General features: G+C 43.2%; 1 protein-coding gene across 9 annotated transcripts in view; it reads right to left on the bottom strand.

Moving 5' to 3' along the window:
• Positions 1-3,120: 3,120 nt before the first annotated feature.
• Stim (stromal interaction molecule) overlaps positions 3,121-21,354 on the bottom strand; it is a 53,002-nt gene continuing 34,768 nt past the window's right edge. For 3 of the 9 annotated variants that reach the window (XM_050184123.3, XM_050184122.3, XM_050184120.3), the window contains exons 11-14: positions 20,423-20,494; positions 17,322-17,531; positions 15,121-15,367; positions 3,121-7,249 (exon numbers count right to left, since the gene is read on the bottom strand). In XM_050184123.3, coding sequence (XP_050040080.2) covers positions 6,838-7,249; positions 15,121-15,367; positions 17,322-17,531; positions 20,423-20,494 — 941 coding nt within the window. In that variant the 3' untranslated portion in view covers positions 3,121-6,837. The remainder of the gene's footprint in view (positions 7,250-15,120; positions 15,368-17,321; positions 17,532-20,422; positions 20,495-21,354) is intronic. The other 6 variants (XM_050184128.3, XM_050184125.3, XM_050184124.3 and 3 more) reach the window with 4 other exon arrangements.

Raw genomic sequence — 21,354 nt, forward strand, 5'->3', positions numbered from 1 at the left:
TACTTCCCAGTCGCGAACGGCATGCGCGTTATCAGTGTGACGCAGCATCCTCGACAGGAAACTACAGCGAGCGCCGAGTTTTCGAGAAAGGAAATGCAAGCTAGGCAGATGACGATTATCGTTGTGGGACAAATAAACACCCCACAGGGTGCAACTGTTTTAAGAGTGTAAGAAATGTTTACACCATTTGGAGTGTATATTTGCCACAAAACGATAATCGTCATCTGTCTTGCCCGCATTTCCTTTCTTGAAAACGCTGCGCTCGTTACTTTCCTGTCGGGGAAGCTATGCCATGCTGATAACGCGCATGCCATTCGTTACTGGAAAGTGCCGGGCTCGCCGAGTTAATTAAAGAACGGAAATGCGGACAAGACAGTATGACGGTTATTGTTGTGGCAAAAGGGTGTAATTTTGCTTAAGAGTGTAAAAACAGTTGCACCCTTTCGGGTGTTTATTTGCCACACAACGATAATCGTCATCTGTCTTGCCCGCATTTCCTTTCTTTAACGCTGCGAGCCCGGTACTTCCAAGTCGCGAACGGCATGCGCGTTATCTGCATGATAGAGCATTCTCGACAGGAAAGCACACTCTTAAAACGGTTGCACCCTTTGGGCTGCATATTTGTCCCACAACAATAATCGTCATCTGAAAAATTATGGGGCTTAACGTGCCAAAACCACTTTCTGATTATGAGGCACGCCGTAGTGGAGGACTCCGGAAATTTCGACCACCTGGGGTTCTTTAACGTGCACCTAAATCTAAGTACACGGGTGTTTTCGCATTTCGCCCCCATCGAAATGCGGCCGCCGCGGCCGGGATTCGATCCCGCGACCTCGTGCTCAGCAGCCCAACACAATCGTCATCTGCCCTGCTTGCGTTTCCTTTCTTGAAAACGCCGTGCCCGTTACTTTCCTGCCGAGAATTGCTGCGTCACAATGATAACGCGCATGCCGCTCGTGACTGGGAAGTACCGGGCTTGCAGCGTTAAAGGAAACGCGGGCAAGACAGATGACCATTATTGTTGTGGGACAAGATAAGCCCCAAAGGGTGTAAATTTTTTCTAAGAGTGCACTGAAAAAACAGTTGCACCCTTTGGGGTGTATATTTGCCACGCAACAATAATCTGCCTTGTCCGCATTTCCTTTCTTTAACGCGGCGAGCCCGGTACTCTCCAGTAACGAACGGCATGCGCGTTATCAGCATGACAGCATTCCCGACAGGAATGTAAGGAGCGCGCGTTTTTAAGAAAGGAAATGCGGGTAAGATAGATGACGATTATCGTTGCGTGGCAAATATACACTCCAAAGGGTGTAAGCTTTTCTTAGAGTGTGTAACGAGCTTAACGTTTTCAAGAAGGGAATGGCGGGAAACACTAAAAAAATGTACACCCTTTGGGGCTTATCTTGTCCCATAACGATAATCATCTGTCTTGCCCGCGTTTCCTTTAACGCTGCGCGCCTGGTACTTCCCAGTCACGAACAGTATGTGCGTTATCAGTGTGACGCAGCATTCTCGACAGGAAAGTAGCAAGCCTCGAGTTTTCAGGAAAGGAAACGCAAGCAAGGCAGATGATGGTTATCGTTGTGGGACAAATATACACCCCAAAGGGTGCAACCATTGTAAGAGTGAAGACAGATGACGATTATCGTTGTGTGGCAAATATACACCCCAAAAGATGCAGCCGTTTTAAGAGTGTAACATGCAGGCCGTCGTGGAGGAAGGAAAAAGGAGGGAGCATCGTGCAATGCGACTGAAGGCAAATGTGTCGTTTCAACGCGTGACCATGAGATGCAGGCCGAGCAACTGCTGGCCGAGCGCACATCGATTAAAAACTACCCATAGAATAAAGAACCAACTACCGGGCACCAAACATCTTGGTAAATCTCGATTCTTGCACCCCTATCTTGATGCAAGAGGTCACGTGTTGGGCCAACACTGCGCAAAGGGGCTGGAGCGTTCGCAAAGGTCGTGGAGTGTTCGTTTCCCAAGGCTGGCTGCATGACGAAATACTTTCTCCCACCTTTTCCTTCCTCCATGCACGCAAGCCGTTCTCGACTTGGAAGTACGTGGCTCGCAACCTTAAAGGAAGGAAATGCGGGTAAGAAAGATGATGATTATCGCTGCGGGACAAAAGCCCCAGAGGGTGTACTGTATTAAGAATGAATAATCGTTACACATCTTGCCCTAGCGCTGCGCACCTGGTATTTCCAGGCATGGAGGAAGGAATCTTCCAGGTCGCGAACGATATGTGAATTAATAGAAAAGTAGGGAGCACAGGGTTTTCAAGAAAGGAAAACCAAGCATGGCAGATGACGATTATTGTTGTGGGACATTAGTTAAGCCCCAAAGATGCATTTTGAAGAGGTTAAACTAATACATGCACATTTTTGAAAAAATTTTGTTACAATGCCTGCACTCTGCAAGTTTGAATATTTTTAAAGGAAGCCCCCAACAACTTATACACAGCACTTCCAGAATTATGTGTGATCTACAAATATACGTTGCCGTGCTGCCATGTCCTCACTGCCTTCCACTTGATCATTGTTGTTGTTTGCACTCGGACAGCCAAGAGCTCCGTGTCCACCTCAACATTCCTTCTTTTTATATTCCACAAGGCAACGAATTGTGCTCCCTAAAGGGTTGCAGAAAATAGAGTCTCTTCCTCTCCGCTCTCTCTCTCAAAGCTGCAGCAGTACCATTCTGCCCAATCGGATGGCACCAGTAGCACCAACCTACCAGTGGTTGCAAGAAAGAAATTATGGCATTTTGAAGTCTAAGGCAGGTAGCCTTTCAATCAAATTGTGAGCGTTACATTTATTGAAGACATTAAATAACATCTGAATCAAATATTCCTGCATTTACATTGCTTCACAGCCCTTGCTTCAGAAGTTACAGAACACTAGTGGCTGTGCCAAGATACAACTGGATTTAATTATCACATTTGAATTCATCAGGTGTCACTTCATCTTCGTCAGACTTTTGCAACCATAAAATTAGTGTGCTGAGGCCAATTGACATGAAGCAAATAATGCTTTTAAGTGTACTACTAAATACTAAATATCATGGGCTTGGTTATTACACAACAGCAAACTAATGAAAAAAAGAAAAGAAACCCCACCCTGGAAAAGAGAAAGGGTTTATTTTATTTTGCAGCGGCACATAATTTGATTCCACCAGCCATTCTGCATTCGATGACAAAACAGCACACCACATAAACACAAAAGTTCACATGACAACTGCCTTTTCCATCACCCTGTGTGATTGCTCTGAAGATTGCTGGCCATGGAAAGAGTTGTTTGAAACAAGTTTTACACAGGACATAGAGAGCACACCACTCGTCACTGAGAAGACAGGCTTTTGCTGTAAAGGAGCAAACATAGCTTTAAGAGTCCAAGGTTGGCATAGCACGCATGCTGACCGACAGACTGCGCAAGTTTTTACTTAGCTGATAGACATACACACTTCTGTCTAGAGTGCTCAAGCAGCACAATACAAGAAAACATTGAGATAGCAGCTGCTGAGTTTGAGGTACCAGGTGTGAGATACATGGCTTGTGCGTCTGTCTTGTTGCTCACGCGTACAGCTGCACTCAAATATCACTCCCTTTGTCCAGATGTGCATCACTCGGATGCCCTAGATAGAAGTGTGGATGTCTGTACAACACAATACTTATGCAGTAGCACTTCATGTGCAAGAAAATTGAAAATTGATCAGGCTTTTCTTTTTTTCGAGTTGATGCCAAGTATGAGCACAGGGGGCAGCACTCAAGATACATGTGGGCGTCAATACGAAAGGGAACACCCCATTCACATTCAAGGCTGCAAGTTGTTCTTGTTTTTGTACTGAAGTGAAAGGAAAAACAAGGGAGCAAATTCTTTGGGAAAGGAGCTGCTTAGCTACTACAAGTGAGCAAGGTCTGACGTGACAGTTGAGTAATTATCTTAGCTAGACAACTGGGTGTTCCCATCCATTCTGGAGAACCTTATACAGTGTCTGAAGTGACGACCACACGAAACCCATTTTGGCTTCTCTTTCAGGCATGGACACTGTTTCACATATCTTGTGCCATGAAACTCCCACACTGAAATTAAGGGCGAACCGAGTTTCATGTTGTAGGTGCTTAATTAAGACCAGTAAACAATTTCTGGTGATGATCAATACCTAGAACAAGGACAACATAAATGTTGACACCTGATCTCAGCTGTGTTACGATGGTGAACTGTTCAAGCAACAAAACAGAAGTGGTGGTCTGGGGCAAGAGTGCCTGTGGCCTCAATATTTACTGATAAGGTGCTGGCCCCAGTGCTTAATTACTGCCCTAGAAAGTTATCGCTGAAAGCTTGTACATGACAGAAACTGTGCAGGTGTTCATGATTAAGCATGTTACAAGCCAACAATCACCCAGCAACAAAGTAAAAGCAGAAATGTAAATTAGCGTATCTTGCGCACACCCTACTGCATGACTTACGCTAACCAGATCTTGGTAGTAGCCTGTAAAAATTGTAGCACTTGTCTACCAATGTTTAAATGCCAATGTCGAATAAATGCGAAAATAAACAAAACTGTGCTCTAACCAAGTATTACTCTCCTAATACTGTCCTTGCAGCTTGAAGCACTTAAAAAAAGCTGCAGGACTCCCATATGCATAAGTGAAATGCAATTGCAGTCAGGTGACAAGCGAAACAACGAGTACACAGTACTCCTAAAAAGCTCTCGGCTTCTTTGAAGTAACGTGCATGATAGTATATACTATGTATTATTCTCTCTGAAGAGTCGCAACGGTGGTTCAGATCCACACATGCATAATAATCCACAAAGTTGCAACATGTGCACCGTATTCCGTACATCGCGAAGCCCCTAGCGAGAGATCCCTCAGCCGATATCACAGTTTGTGAAGCAGTGCGTCAAGCACCACACACCAGGTGCAGCAACACTCATCCCCAACTTCTAAAGCACAGTGTCCATTTGACGGGCTTGAAGCAAAGGACAGGGTGGGTGCCACATGGCCAACTCACATAACAGGTCACATACATGCACACACAAGATTACAAGGTCTGGCCCAAGTGGCCAACATCCAAAATAGAAAAAAAAAAAAAACTCTCCAAAAAAACTTTACATGATGGAACTGTTACCAAGGACACACATAGAATACAGAATACACTGGTTACTGATAGTTGACATTTACGACAAAACCTTTCAGAAGTTGGGCGACAGTTATACAGATTGGTCTTTCACTCCCCTTTTATATCAAGCACTGGTTAGTCATATGCTTGAATGGCTGGCCTGTCACATGGTTAAACTTGGCAAGCTTTCTGTGAAAGATGGAAGAAATAATTTCAGACCTGGATAGACGGGCTACAAGGCTACACGTTTCCAAGCTTTAGATAAAGCAGCTACTATAGGGATTACCCAAGCCCACCGTAGCTATAGTCAACTGGCAACATGACTAAATGTTGAAAACGGTTAAACTTAACAACTCCGAACGGTATATCTGTGAGCTAGTAAAGCCGGACTTCATTAAAAAGAAGATTACAATTCTCGATGACAAATGCTGATTCAACAATCGCCACGAGCCCCTTGCAGACGTAGAGTCGGTACTCGCATCTAACCATGCCTACAGAATCCGACTGCTGTAATGACATCAAATTTCAACTTGGATACTTATTCATCAAGGGCAGTGATGTACCTAACCCAGTTGGCAATCTCTAGAAGCTCAGCTTAAAATAAACACCCAATAAGAAAGGTTACTACTGCCTAGTGACAATTCTCACCAAGAAAAATCAAAGTAAAAGATTTCATTGCAATTTGACACATGTAAAGAAGCTTTGTAAAGACAAAACAGTTTAAGGAAAAATGCCAGCAGCACTCAGATATGCTTGCAAATAATAACAATAAACAAAGTGCTCTGTTAGAGCATTTATTCTGTTTTAGTTATGGAGCAAAAGCCCATTAAAACTGCTCGCAAATGACAACACTGAAGGACAGCCAATCCTCTTGACATCCAAAGGGACGGTAACAGGGGTCACCAACAAGAACACAGAAAATTAATGGACATGCAAAGTGAATCATTAAATATGCCTGCTGACACATTTCTGGGTGATGGCTTCTGGCAGAAAGAATAGTCCATGTGCCTTACCAAAAATATAAGTTAGAAAAATACAGTTCTTGACGTACCACATGCTTCTCCTCCTGCTCAACAAGCAGCCATTACCAAAAAAGAAAGAAAAAAGAACCTGTGCCATAAGAAATTGCAGACACACATATATGGTAACAGAGGAGACCATCTCTCAAAAACAAGTCCAAAAAGAAGATTCAACACAGGTGAAAGCCACTTGGACGTGCACAACTGCAAGGTGACGAACGATGACAGCTGATAAAACAAGGAAAAAAAGAATAAAAAATAAAGTTCATTCACTCTCAGTGTGCCTTGAACAGCTTACGTTGCTTTAAAATATGAATGAATAAAAAAATAAAAAAAGGAAGAAAAAAGAACCAGTAATGAAGCACATTGCAATGCAGTCACTTTTTCCCAAACACAGGGAGATAATTCTAGCTTCCTCATGTTGCTTCAAACTGCTTGCCTATTAACGAAAAATTAGGCTCATGTGTTGACACAGCCCTGCTGGCCTGCTAACAAAATGCAGGGAGAGGCGAATATTGTCAAGCACATCAGATATACTGTGGAGCACTTTGTGCTCACGGGCGTACCAGAAAAGGAGAGATAAACAAACAAAAGAAAGGACCACTGCGGATGCTAGCTGACTGCAAAATTAGCCTCTGGATGTGGCACCAAGGCAGGAATACAAGAAAACAAAGCGGGGCTTCGGTCACAGAGAGTCACAATGCTTTCGGCTTCTTCTTCTTGAGTGGCTGGAAGATGGAGGACGCCTTGGCCTTTTTCTTTTCTTTCAAACTGTCATCATCTGCTGTTGAGTTAGAGTCTGTTGAGTTTTCTTCATCGACGACTGCGCCGGAAAAGTTTCCCTTCAGAGCAGCCACCAGAATGTTGCCCGCCTTCTTGCGTCGTTCTATCGAAGACATTGATGTCAGCGGTGGCCGCGGAAGAAGCAGCGGTTCGGAGGTGGTGGTGGGGCCTGCACTCTCTGGCGTCATTGGTGAAGACGGCTCAGTCTGCACCATGAGCTCAGTGGATGTCAGGATTCGGCGAGGTGGTGCATCATCTGCACTCGCTGCTTTATTGAGCAGCTGGCTGCTCTTGGGTCGAACAAGCTGTGGAGGTTCTGATGGGCTGCCAATGAGAAGAGAGATGTGGCAGTTTGGTCTGAAACACTAGTGTAGAGCTTTGCACTCTAAGAGAACAGAACTCTCACGCAAGGACACGAAATAAAAAACTGCGAGTCAGACTGGCTTTGCTGGTTGTACTTTTGGTATAATTAAGGGATCACCCAGGTCAACGACAAACACTTGACCAGAAAATGGATGCACATTTATGTAAAAGCGAAAGGCAAGTGATGACACCAGTTTGGAATCGTCACACTGGCTCACTGCTGTTATACATCACAGGTTGTAGCAGTGGCTGGCTGATGGTAGTGAATTGTTGATCCCGAAATTAGGAATTAAGGATGACCCACAAGCAGCACTGCATACACGTCTGGCTGTACTTTTCAAAGCCCCTACCACTGGTCAGCATACTCGCTCACAAGTAAACTGACTCTTACTCACTCCACACCCATTTCACAGGATCGGATAACACTTTACTGATGACACTTTACTGACAGTCACTGACTTATCAGTGAGCTTAGGCATAGTGGATGCGATGGCTCGAGGCACATTATCTATGATCTGAAGAAGCACACCACTGCATGGTTCATGTGTGACAGTCGGTGCACACTCAAAAATCTCCATGTCCTGATCGCTGTTGCCCTGCAGCATGAAGTTTCATCCTGCCGCAGATAGACCATGCACGGAAGTGTGGCGCATACCGTATTTACTCGAACCTAATGCACACTTTTTTTCTGACAAAATGGGTAAAAAAATTGTGAGCACGTTAGAATAGTGTACGACCTTAAATCTGTGTTGCCATATCGCCATCGACAATTCAAAATGGCTGTCCCGTATGCGCTTCGAGCCTAGATGCCGTGGCTTTCTCCATGTGCTGTACGTAGTACGTGTGCTTAGGCAATGCTTCCTTTGGCTTAGGTTAGTGCACCGTCCATCTTCCCGTTTTCTGCATTTGTTCTGTCAGCGTGGAAGTGCCGAATGCAAAGACACGCTGAGTTCACCACGATGCCGCAATTAAAAGAACGCGATCACATGTGCGGAGACGGACGGAAATCGGGCCGCATCACGGGCGTTCGAAGTTCCTGAAACTTGCGCGTGCAAGACTGGCGCAAACAGGGGAAGCGTTCTACACCTGCGGCTGCTACGTATGGCATGGCTGCGCGGTCCCTATCTTGAAAGCGATCTGTGGCAGAGACAAGAGTCTACGCATCTAGGCGCACCGTGCTGTGATCTCGTCGCTTAGTTTGCGTCGAAGCGAAAGGCTGCACAAAAGTCAATTCCCTCGCTCCTGCTACTGCATTTCCTCAATCCAGCGTTTAGTGACACATGTTCATGCTTGTGTGTGCATGACACCATGCTTGTTAATTTAGTTAGTAAGCGAATGTTTAAAAGTTTATACGACCGATAAACCTACTATCCTTACTTTTCGTATAGCCGTATGCCACATGGTGTGGCACAGCAAGGGGACTGAAGAAGAAGAGAACGAGGTTCGCCTCGGCGTCGCCGCTTACGTTTCGTAAAGTGTAAACGCCGCGATCTTCTTTCAGCATGCATACTACAGCAGGGTATACGCGACAATATCGTAATTGATGCTTCGCCTTTCGTGTGAAACTGCGACTTTTTAAATTATTTATTGCAACTTTAGTGCATTGGGAGTAAATCATTGTTTTTTCCAAATGATAGAAAATTGGAATTTTGTATGAAAGAATGAGGCACGTGGTACTGTAGAGGACTTTTCTTTCTTTAGGCCATGGCACATGGGTGTGCGTTACATTCGAGGGTGTTTTTTTTTTTCCCTTCTTTTTTTGGTCATGAAAAACGGGTGCACGTTACAATCGAGGGCGCATTAGAATCGAGTAAATACGGTAATCTCTCTGTTGGTACTGTGCATATACATACAGAGGAGCACACGCACACTTGTGTAGCGTTAACAGATTCAAGGTTTACGAGCTGTGTGCACACCAGGCAAAGAGCACTAAACATAAATGTTTGTTCTCATTCCTATTCCGTAGAGTCCTAGTCATTGGCATGAACGCATTCGTGGATGTACTGGTTTCACGTGTAGGCGATTCCTTTGGTTGAATTTATTTTTTACTGGCCATTTCCGTGTTCTTGATACAACAATATTTCAAAATACCTAATGATCTTCGCTGGTCCTATGAGATTCGTTGTAATGAAATTTTACTGTAGCGAGAGTAGGAGACTTAAATAAGGCTAGACTGGTATCCGATGAGTATAGCCTAATGTAAGGGTTTATTTTACACTACTGAATGATGACCATTATTTTGTCCTGTGCCAAAATGTGCTCCATGTTTTTATAAGACTGCAGCTGATATCCCATGGTAGGTCTTTCGATTATGGTAATGGCATGATCATCACGTTACTGAAATGGATGCTCTGACGCTATCCTGAAAATCTATAAATACATTCTATGTGCCTTAATGCTTTAGAAATACCAATTGCCAAAGCAACCAGCACCACTGCTTGAAGCAGGCAGGCCAGTGACATTAAGCTCCTAGAAGTGGTGTACAAACTTCATGCGCAAGATCCCACCATGTTTAATCTTGGGGACAGTGTGAAAGAATGATAAGCAGTGGCGTGCGAATATCAAGATTTTCGAATACGAATCGAATGTGAATACTTAGCTTCGAATATTGAATAATGATATGCACATGCATTTATTAGCAAGTTGGGCTAATTTGTTATTTTGGAACGTTGAAATTACCTTGTATATGTTAAAAAGCTAGGCTAGTAAGCCATTATATTAAAGCATTGTGTATTTGGCTCATGTTAACTTGAAAAATTTTGTAATTCCCACTAGCTGTCCTCGCCAGCCTGTGCCTTATTATACCACATCAAATGCCCGTAAAATTGGAGGCATTTGACTGCGTGCAAGTCTTCACTCATCGCGCTTGCTGTCAAGCAATAAACTCAGAATTGAGGGTGGCGCTGAAAAAAAAACAAAAAAGAGCACCCTCGCTGTTCGCAAACCCGTGACCCTTGCTACTGAGAGGCTAGCTTTCCCGCAACGTTCAGATGTTTAGTGGCTAAGTATGCTTTATAGGAAATTTCGCGAGCAGCACGAAATCGTTGCAAAATTCGGCACAAAATCGCCCCAATATTCTTATATTAGATAGAAACAAATGCTAAGAACCGTATTTGCTCCCGCACATCCAGCAATATATTCAATTTGATTCACATATTCGTATCCAACCGAATATTCAAATATTTACAAATATATATTTTTCATATCGAATACAAATAATAAAAAATATAATATTAAAACTTCTAGCATATTCGCACCACAATGGTAAGCATGCTCAAAAGTATATGTGCATATTGTTTTTCTGTTCGCGAAGGTATGCTGAACATTATCCACCCAAGAATGCATGATCAGTCTCTTGGCAGTCTTAACTATCTTTTTTTACAAAGTCAAATACTGCCTAAACATGTTTTTTGCTACTTCCTCAACATCTGAGCTGCTATAGTATCTACAAAACTAGACAGGGGGCCTGAAAGCATGTTGCCTTCAAGCTGTACTAATGATGTCAAATATTGCATGATACGAATGCACAGTTGTAGACTGCAAGGTAGCATAGCTGACAAAAGTTTCAGTCAACCTGAAGTACTAAGCAATGAAAGAGTGGTTGGGTTTTCCATTGACCACATTTAGCAACACCTACACTTTCATGTAATGCGTTGTCCAGCATGGTGGCTCAATTTAGCAACAGGCAGAATGTTAATCTGGGTTAGCAATTGTTAGCTTACACTAATAGTATTCAACAGCTCAAAAACACAAAAGGATAAATATGCATGGTGTTTACATCTCTTGGTCACTGTATACCAGTTATAGCACTACTAACAGGCATTCTATTAAGAAAAACACAGCCAAAAAAAGACGCGCACAGGAAACATAAAAGAAGACAGGAAAGGTCCAGCCTCTTTCCTGTCTTTCCTTCATGTTTCCTGTGTGCGTCATTGTTTGGCTGGTTTCTTTCCTAATATAATGCACCAACTAGCCCAACAACATGTTTTGCTATAACAGGCATTCGCCAAGGTGGCACCACTCTTGATCCAATTAGTGCAACTTTGATAATTTTTTATGTTGCTTCTCCATTTGCCCCTGATCTCGGTAAAGCGAACTTCTTTTGATTCGACCCTGACGGGATAGCTGACACTGGTCAAATGATCCAGCAGGTCAAATTAAACAAAAGGCAGAAAAAATGCAGACAGGCGTCGCTGATTCATTGGCAATGCTTGCCCTGATTCTAAAACAACCCCTAACTGCATGTGCATACACTTTTATTGCTTCAAAGTAGAAAACTAATATAGAATCGACATTAGAGTTCCTAAACAAAGTAAAAATCAAACACACACCCAATATATTAGCGATAAAAAAATAGCCGGTTCCAATTCTGGCAATAAGGAAAAGACGAAACCAGTAAACTTTAACATAACAGAATGAAAATTTAGTTACCTAATGTTCACTTTCATGACCCGTGAACCGCAATTTATTGCTGTGTGTTAGAAGCCACAACATGTCCTTTGTACAGTCTGTAGCGCATTTGACAAAGTCTGCATTTATCAAACAACTCTGCAACAATTGCAAACGAGATTGTGGCCCACGCCTCGGCTAACCACTTCAACAGTTAGTCCTGCAACGCATACAATTACAGTTCTCCGAAACGCCAAGAACATGCGATGTGACTTGCTGGCACCATCTTAATTAACATTTAAAATAACTTATTGTTGGAATATGCTGCAGCAACCAGACTGAAAGTGGCACGTCGACATTGCTATGCTAAGCGAGGAAACTAGTTTTGTCACCATCCACGGTCGCCATGTTATGATGGCAATGGCAATGATGGTGGCTAAGCTGGCTGTGACTGCAGAAAGCTGCAAACGCAGCTTTAGTTTTGCATTGGATTGCACCGCCCAATCAATTTGGCACACGTTTGAATCAGGTAATCACTAATTCTTTGTAAGCTATCGTTTTCACTGAAAATCTTCCTAAGATAGGCTGAAAATAGGCATTTTTAACAAGAGACAACCTGTTCGATACATTCACTGCACCTTAAGTGCCACCAATATGGATGCTGCTGCTAGGAGAGTCACAAACTGTGGTCATCAACTGCATCTAATTAAACAGAAGGATGTGTGGCGCATTTCACGTTTTCAAAGCACTATGCAAAGTGGCGCTTGCCACCATGCTAATCAAAAGGGAGGGCACTATCATCAGCGCTACTGCTGCTACTACGATGCCATACCAGCCGGCCATACGGTGCTTGGTACATACCAAGAACCCTACCTTTTTTTTTTAATAGTGTTGACAAAGTCTGTGTTGGCGATTTTGTTATGCTAGCGAGTGGCATGCCATCGCAATGTCGAAGTTACGAGGGTACAAGGACAGATTCCCGATGGCTGGGTTTGTGGAAATCAGTGGCCAGCTGCAATGCATTTGGGCAGTGAAGTGTGCACAAAGCTCGCTCTTGACAACCAAGCTAGCCAGCCAGCTCTGGACAAAGCACCGAGCCCTATGAAAACAACAATCTCTCTCTTGTTTTTTTTTTATATGGGGTTTTACGTGCCAAAATCACTTTCTGATTATGAGGCACGCCGTAGTGGAGGACTCCGGAAATTTCGACCACCTAGGGTTCTTTAACGTGCACCTAAATCTAAGTACACGGGTGTTTTCGCATTTCGCCCCCATCGAAATGCGGCCGCCGTGGCTAGGTTTTGATCCCGCGACCTCGTGCTCAGCAGCCTAACACCATAGCCACTGAGCAACCACGGCAGATAAGACAACAATCTCGACATCTTCAAAGTGAAGAAACAGAATCTGGAGTCCCAGAAACTGGATAAACCAAGCAAACGTGGCATTGTTAAGCAGTTTTGCAAGAGGCCACCAAATAACCTTGCTTTATTTGTCGATCGGCAGCGGCACATACGCTAGTTTCCCGCACGCTGTGATTGTGACAGCCGGCCCATTAGGAGGTGCAGAAATGCAAAATGAGGTTTTGTTAGTTGACCATTTTACTACTTTAGTGCATTATGTATTGTCGGTACCTACATTGCATGCCATTATCAATGTTCATATAGAGTGTTGTATTTCATGTTGCCAAGTTTGACCCTAGCCGTTTTTGTAGATTTTACTTTATGTAACTTTGTTCCAGCTGATGAGCTCCTCAGCGGCAGTAAAACTGAGCTACGTCATTAGCTACCACGTAACCAAACAGATGAAGCCCTACCCCACCTGCGAGATACTGAATTTGTCTTGCATTAAGGAAGTTGTTGGCACCATCACTGGTAATAATGAGCTTGTGAAAAAAATTGGAAAAAATAGCAAGCTCAAATGACAAGCTTGCATGAAGAGAAGAAGTGACATGTTATGTGCAAAGCCAGATAAGTGAGAAACTGAAATCCACCGGGAAGCTTTTTTCTTGCCATGGATGAGAGCTGCAACGTGTCTGGCAGCCCACAGCTTATCGTGTTAGTGCATTTTGTGGATAGCTTGGCCATTGTCCAAGAGTTGCTATTGTGTAAAAAGCTCAAAACAAAAGCAAAGTGTCAAGATTTCTTCAATGCTATCAACAGTTTTTTTGTCTGCATGGACTTAGATAGGATATGTGTATGGGAAGGCACACTGATGGTGCCCGTGCATTCATAAGCAAATTGGCAGATTTGCTAGGCTTTGTCAAGCAAGTAAACAGTTCAGTTGTATTTATACATTTTATGCTTCCCAGGGAGGCTTTGGCATAAAAGGAACTGAGCGAACCGCTAGCAAGTATGGTTGAGTGTGTTGTCTGAACAGCATCAAAGCAAGGCCTAAGGCCAGTTGCCTTTTCAAAGTGCTTTGCCAAGAGATGGATTCAGATGGATTCACCTACTTATGGAGGTGAGTTGGCTGTCACACAGAAAAGTGCTGGCCTGGGCTTTTGAGCTCTGGGAGGAAGTGAGCGTTATTGTGGCAGAAGGTAAGAGGGGGGTGATCCTTTCAAATATCCCTTATATTCCTCACTAAGCTTGCCTATCTGTATGACATGTTAGCAGCTCAATCAACTAAGCTCCAGCATGCAGGGAGTTGGGAGTAATGTTGTACTATCATCTGGTGACAAAGTGAAGGGCTTCTGCAGGAAACTTCAAGGTTGGCTGAGCCGGGTAGGAAGAGATTATTATTCTCAGTTTAAGTTGCTGAATAACTTTTAACATTCTTTTAGCTTCTAGAAAATGTTATAACAAAGGCAAATGTTGCCACCATGGACTTCAAAACATTTTAGTTAGAGACAGCTCTAAAAATGACTAAGATTGTTATTACAGTCTTTGACACCAAATGCACGTGAACATGCATTTTCAAGACTTGCTTACTTGAAAAGCAAGTATTGCAACAGACTGAATGTCAATGCAGACATGCAACTATGTGTAAGTTCAACAAGGCCACAAATTGACGAGCTAGCAAAAGCAAAGAAGCCCATTTCATGTGTTACTTGCACATGCCAATAAATAGTATATACCCCTTTCATGTCTGAATACTTTCGTTATCTGGTGCAGTATTGTACACAATGTATGGCTTGTGCAATCAATAAACAGTGTTCATTTCACATAGCAAATGCTTCTATCTTTGTTGTGACATCATAGACAAGTTATTATTTCTATTATTCCTAGCAGCTCTGCCATAAAACAATGGTGTGGAGAACTAAGTTCCCTGCATGAAGCCTGCTCCATCTGGGTTAGCCTAGTGGCACGCGTTGATACTGAAGTGGCATACGTTTAAAGTAACCAAACGAAAACACAACCCTGGTTACGCTTACTTGGTGCTGATGATGTACCAGCAATGAAAGATCCAGAGTCTACGAAAAGTGCACACAATCGTGGAGTTACCTTCTAAACACCATTGCTAACCTGCTGTCCCCGACCATGAAAGATACAGCAGTGGGCGCAGGGGTTCCTGCCGACAGTACTGTGGGCAGAGAAGAGTCTGTGAACTCCTCTGCGTCATCATCAGTCTCATCCAGGAGAGCAAGCCTTTGGGAGGAGGCCCCATTGGACTTGGTTGCACTGATTGGCAGCGTGCTGGGCCGCTCGGGGCACCTCAAACTCAGCAGCGAAGCTACACTTGACACCGAGCCTGTGAAAATGCAGCAGCAATACTCCAGTGTTACAACCAGAGTGATGAACAGACACTTCTTTCGTTATGGTTTTCGTTACAGTTCAACAACGGAGCAAAAAAAAAAAAAAAAAAGAAAAATTACAATTCACATCTGTTCAAACTAGTTCACGTTTGTTTGCATAACCAAAGAATATGCACAAGTTACCTCAGACTTACCATGACATCTTGCAGGATGTTTCAGGTTTCTATTAGACAAGATATCTTACCTTAAAGATAAGTGGGTTATCTTTTGATGCCAAGCATAGATTCGAAAAGTAATGGCGATGCAGCGACAGAAAGAAAAGTGTACCAAGAAGCAGAAAGGAAGCAGCTGCTGGCTCCTGCACTCATGCTTGCGTTTTCCGTTAGTAAACAGTGAAATATGTGCTTTGAGCATGTGTGGTCATGCTATTTATTTGCACTTGTATCTGTCGTGTCTCTCAAGCCCTGCGTACACACTGTATAACTCCCTGCACTTCTTAGCAACGGCACTACAGTTGTTGGTTGGCTTCACTCCAGTGCACCATGCAGTTTGCGTTAGCAAAGTTAATTTTTTTCTTGAACAATCATCTAAACTTTTTCAGTGGCTAGACATGTCATGTGCTTTATGTGATCAGACGTGAAAGAATGAGCAAGCAAGGAAAGGAGGTACCGTGTTAGAAGTGGTGGAAATTATATGGGTTACGCCTTTGTCACATCTCAATTTAGCCCCTGCCATTGTAGCAACTAGTAAACCTTAGCTGGTGCATATGGAGAGTTAAAATGTTTAGCAGTAAAGGTGGGGTTGCAGGTTATATGTGCATTTCATCTTATGGTATCGCTTTACAGCAGCGCACGCCATGCTGCCAGAAGTCGTACCTTCAGGCAAATTTTGCATGTAACCTGCACCGATTATTCAGGGGGCTTCAGCTTGTTCAGTATTTTGGGCAATCCCCACCAATTCTGAATAATCTGTCAGCTACTCTATAGAGAGTAATATTAGGGTGTATACCAAAGTTATTTTTCTCGGGTCCCCCAAGAGCACCTTCACCTTATAATTATGACCACCTTATAATCGAATAAATATGGTCATTTCTAATGATACCCCCAGATCTTAGTGTTATTTCCCCAGACAAGTTTTTAAATGACAGCTAATGTCCTTTGCAAATTAGGGTGATGGGACGGATGTTAAGGAACACTTCACAGAAGTCAGTGTTTAGGATGGCGATGTATTGGCACCAATTAAGCAACCCTCTTAGAGAATACCCATTGTCATCCTGATTTATGTCCACTCCAGGATGAAGGCCTCTCCGAGCAATCTGATCTCCAAGTACTCGTCTTGGTTAGGCTGACTTCATCCTATGTCTCAATATTTCGCAATTTCATCGCACCACTGAATCCTGTGCTATCCTCAATTGTGCTTCCCTTGCCTTAGCACTGATTGTGTCACTGTAATACTTTTCTGTAATCACTGCTTCTTAATAGCCGCCAATAGTGCTTCTTAATAATCGATGAGCCTAAAGCCCCTCCATACATGTTTCCACTGCCTAGCTTAAATACCGCCAACCTACCCTCCTCCACTGTGTTCCTCTCGTTCATCCTCTCAGCTTCTGGCAGCAAGTGGAACTTACATCATCTCGGCTTCTTGTTCTGAGCGAAAACAAAATCATCAGCTGTCCGCTACTGCTGCGCACATGTGCAAGCACAGAAAAACAATGAAAGGGGAAATTCTGGAAGCAAAATCGGTCTTGGCAATGAATCAGGGAAGGGTGCTGAACATGAAAGGTTGGCGTTACCTAACAAAAGCAGTGGTGGTGCATGGGTGGAACGGCTTTAGGTGAGTCAGCTGTCATCACGACTGTAATTTTAAGTTTCATAAAAACTACGAATGGTTCATTTGCCTTCTAATGCTAAAACAGCATTTCCACAAAGTCCCACGTGACAGGACACTCACCATTGAGGCTGGCCAAAGAAGCGGGCACAGTGGTGCTAGCGGTGGTGGAGACAGAGGCAGCAGCAGACTGAGGAAGGTTAGCGCTGTTAAGAGGCACGACACGGAAAGGAGGGAAGCCTGCAGCTGCAGCTAGCGTGCACTTGGTGAGGTCGCAAGCCGGTGGCACAGAGGCAAGAAACAGAGCGGCCGAATTGTGCACCAGTTGCTGCACTATTTAGGAGCCAGAAATTCAAGGAGGGGAAGAAAAGGAAGTGGGTGGGTGGAAGGAGGAAAGCAGCAATCAGAGCAGTGGCCACAGCAAGACAACAAGAAAGAGAAAACATGAGGTCAGTGAGACGAGAAGGTTATCTGAATAGATGCGTCAATGATGCAGAACAAGGACGAGGGCAGGATTAACAGGAGTCACACAGAAAACACACATAGATGGGCCATAACAACTGTATTTTTTTTTTTCAGAAGGCAATTTTATATCCTGCAGCCGCTGCAAAGATACAAGGGTGACCTTCAGTGGTTAGGATTTATTTCAATAAAATATGGTCATTTCTAATGATGCCCACAGATCTTAGTGCCATTTCCCCAGACAACAGTCTTCACATCATGACAGCTAGTGTCCTTCGCAAACGATGGTGATGGGAAGGGTTTTAAGGAACAGCGGTTAGGTTTTATCCTTCAGTGGTTAGGTTTTATCAAAATAAATCCTAACTACTGAAGGTCATCCTTGTACATTTGCAGTGCCAGTAGGAAACAATGAGTCTTGGCACCGCTGTCACGATGAATCTTTCTGCAAAGGGTGGTGATGGGGCATGCCGTGTGTTTGTTAATTCGAACTAATGTAAAGATTTGTCCAAGTCAGAGTTGGGGTAACATTTGTTTGCGCCGCTTGCTGAACCCTTAACTCTTTGAGGGTCGATTTTTTTTGCCATATGCGACGGCCCAGGGCCAATTTTTTTTATTGCAGATTCCAGTTCTTCTGAGGGACCTATTTTGAAAAAAAGATTTACTGTTATTTTTCTAGGGTGACCGCACAGTGAGAAAAAAATATTTTGTGTTGGCATATATGTACTCTTTAGTCATGAATAACAACAATAAAAAGAAGGAAATAAACTTATAAGAATTAAAATTTGATGCATTGTTATAGTTCAAGACTTAGAATATGCACACACGAGAATCTTTCTGAAGTCTCAAATGTTCCTGCTCTTACACTAATATTTACGTCCATAGCCTAATCGAACTGCGTAGGTGAGCAAACCCAAGAAAACTATGGGGTTGTATGCCCGTCAAAAAAGCAAAACATGTGACTACCTTCCGCTAACCTTCATCTTATCGCCAACCAGAGGCAATTAGATATCACGAGTTTCCCCCCCAAAAAAAGAAAAGAAAAGAAAAGGAAATGCATGCATGGCGGCATCCTTCCTGTGCTCACCCTTGTGAGCACTAAACGAGCGAGAAACAGGTGGCCGCCCTTTGAGTGATTACTAACGAGATAGCCATCAGTATTGCGAGTGCAAGAAGCCTAAACTGCCCGCAGAACAAAACCCAAACCGCCGCCCGCGCGTGCGCCAATGCACGAGCGGTAGTATATAGACGTGCCAGAGCAAACTAGCTCTAAAACCATGCAACGAAAACCGAGAGAGGGAGACGCGAGAAAAAAAATTCCCTGTATTCTCACATAGTGGCAGGAAATTGGAAATTAGGAAATTGGCATGCTTTTTAAACGTACCGACGGCGCCGTAAATATACAGCATCGACCATTTTGGACTTGCTCGCAGCACCGTATATTTACATCAATGACCCTGAAAGGTTTAAGTGCTATTCACAGAAACTTGACAGATTGAGTGCCATCCAGGATTTTGTGTGGAATGTGCAGATCAGACTGGGAGGCCCATTGCGATATTCAAGCAGCATGGTGATCCTCTTTCCGATAACGAACGACCGCAGGTAGTATGTTTTACAGCACAACGGTTAGTTCTTCCTGCTATCAGTACACTTCACCACATTACACAACTACGTTGCTGTGAAACTTACTACAGCAAATCTGCAATTATGAAGCACAAATTAGACCCTTGCTGCACAAGCCCTGCATATTTTGAGGCACATACCTTGCTCGTTTCACATCCATGGCATGTACTGCTCTTAAGATTTGACACCTTGTTTGACAGCATCTGCCGAAACGGTGCTGTTTTGTCGGCAAGAATATTTCCGATGCGATAAAGAATCGCGCTTCTATTAGGAGGTGCGAACTTGCAGGGGCATGGTGCGGCACAGCGTTCAATATATCGAATGTGGCGGTGAATGGGAGTTCCATATATGCGCAGTACAGTGGTATACACATGTATGGGATTTTCAAGGGGAAGTTACAACTCTTCGATATAGACAATAATTAGATATATCAAAGTTTGATATAGCCAGGATTGCCTGTTTAAAAATATTTTCTATGATATTTGACATTTTCGAATATTCAAGCACCGCCTGTAGTACGTTTGAATGATCGAGCAGGCGCACAAATCAGGAGACATTGAATGAATTCGTCTTTGGTTTGTTTAGACTATGAGCTATGCGATGCGACTTGCTCACCAATACTGAAGCTATAGATTGTTTTAAAATTTACCATTTGTTTACACGTATAACACACCAAAATATTTTAAAATTTAACATTAGAATTGGAGGTACTTTATATGCAAATTTTGACTTGAGGTGTGGCTTCATGCCAGCATGAAGTTGGCCTCAAGGTGTGGTTTCATAGCACCATGGGCCGTGCTGTCATGAAACCACTTATAGGGCAATGTTCTCTGAAGGGGTGGGGAGCAGAGGTACTGGCTGAAGATACAACGTGGATGATTCATGCATATGCAAATGGAGACTGTATATACAAAGATTCAGACGTTGTATGCAGTGTTTCCACAAGTTATACATGCAGACTTTTTTTTTATTTACGGGGTGTTGTAATTGGGGATATGGCTTTAACAGAAAAATACGTATGTTTGTTCATTCCGAATACTTCAAAGATATTAAAATTCGAGCCATAGTGGACATTAGAAAATATTGAACATTCGCACAAGACATTTGAAGCGTTTACGTATGCAGAAAAAGCAAAATCTCACCAGCGCTGATCCCATAGGCAGATTCTTCCTCAGCCAATGTACCCTCGCTACCTGAACGGGTCATTTGCTTGCCTGCAAAAAAGGTATCAGCTTGTAAATCTGAAGTTAACACATCAGATGAAATTACAACTTTGCCGGGCATCTTTTGGGTTGCTTCTTGTTCCAAGATAAAATTACTGCCTTATTGATGCGTGATAAATGGCACTTCTTGCGCTATAGTGCAATGTGTTTCATCTTTGTTCTTTTCTGATATACACTTATTGCATCAACTCCAATTATGTCTGAACTGCTGCAGGCATATGCATAAAGACAGGCTTGCTTTATCATTATCAAACTGTACCTGGTACATGCAAGTTTCAAAGTTATAGCAATCATAACCCCTGGTTGGCCTAGAATGCCTTATAATCTCAGCCCAAATAAAGGCCAATCGTATGCTAGGTCATTCAATTAAACATGCAGTGATTGTGATAACATGCCAACCATGGTATTGCAACGACAACAGGCTCTGCTTCAACGGGGCTGCGTGCCATACACAGTAACTGGATGAGGACATGTGATGAGAAATTGTATTAGAATAAACTGGAACTCACTAATAATGGTTAATCTGCATTAAACTAGTACAATATTATGCCGCTACTTTTGATTGAATTCCTGCATTAATTATTCTGCCCTAACAGTTCAGACCCTGTACATGCTGCTATATTATATAAAGCCCAGCTGTGTTGACAGTTTAGAGGGACACCAAAGAGAAACGCTAAATCAGTTAACACAGATAATGTATCCTTGAAGAACTCCATTTTGATTAATTTCACATTAATAGGTTGATTATTTGATGAGGAGATGAAGCTCAAAATTCAATTGTTCAAATTTCATGCCCTAAGCCCAAGGGCCGGTGCATCAGTGTGATGACACGTATTTCCAAGTACATGTAT

Source organism: Dermacentor andersoni, chromosome 4 (genome assembly GCF_023375885.2).
Source record: "Dermacentor andersoni chromosome 4, qqDerAnde1_hic_scaffold, whole genome shotgun sequence".
Taxonomy (NCBI): domain Eukaryota; kingdom Metazoa; phylum Arthropoda; class Arachnida; order Ixodida; family Ixodidae; genus Dermacentor; species Dermacentor andersoni.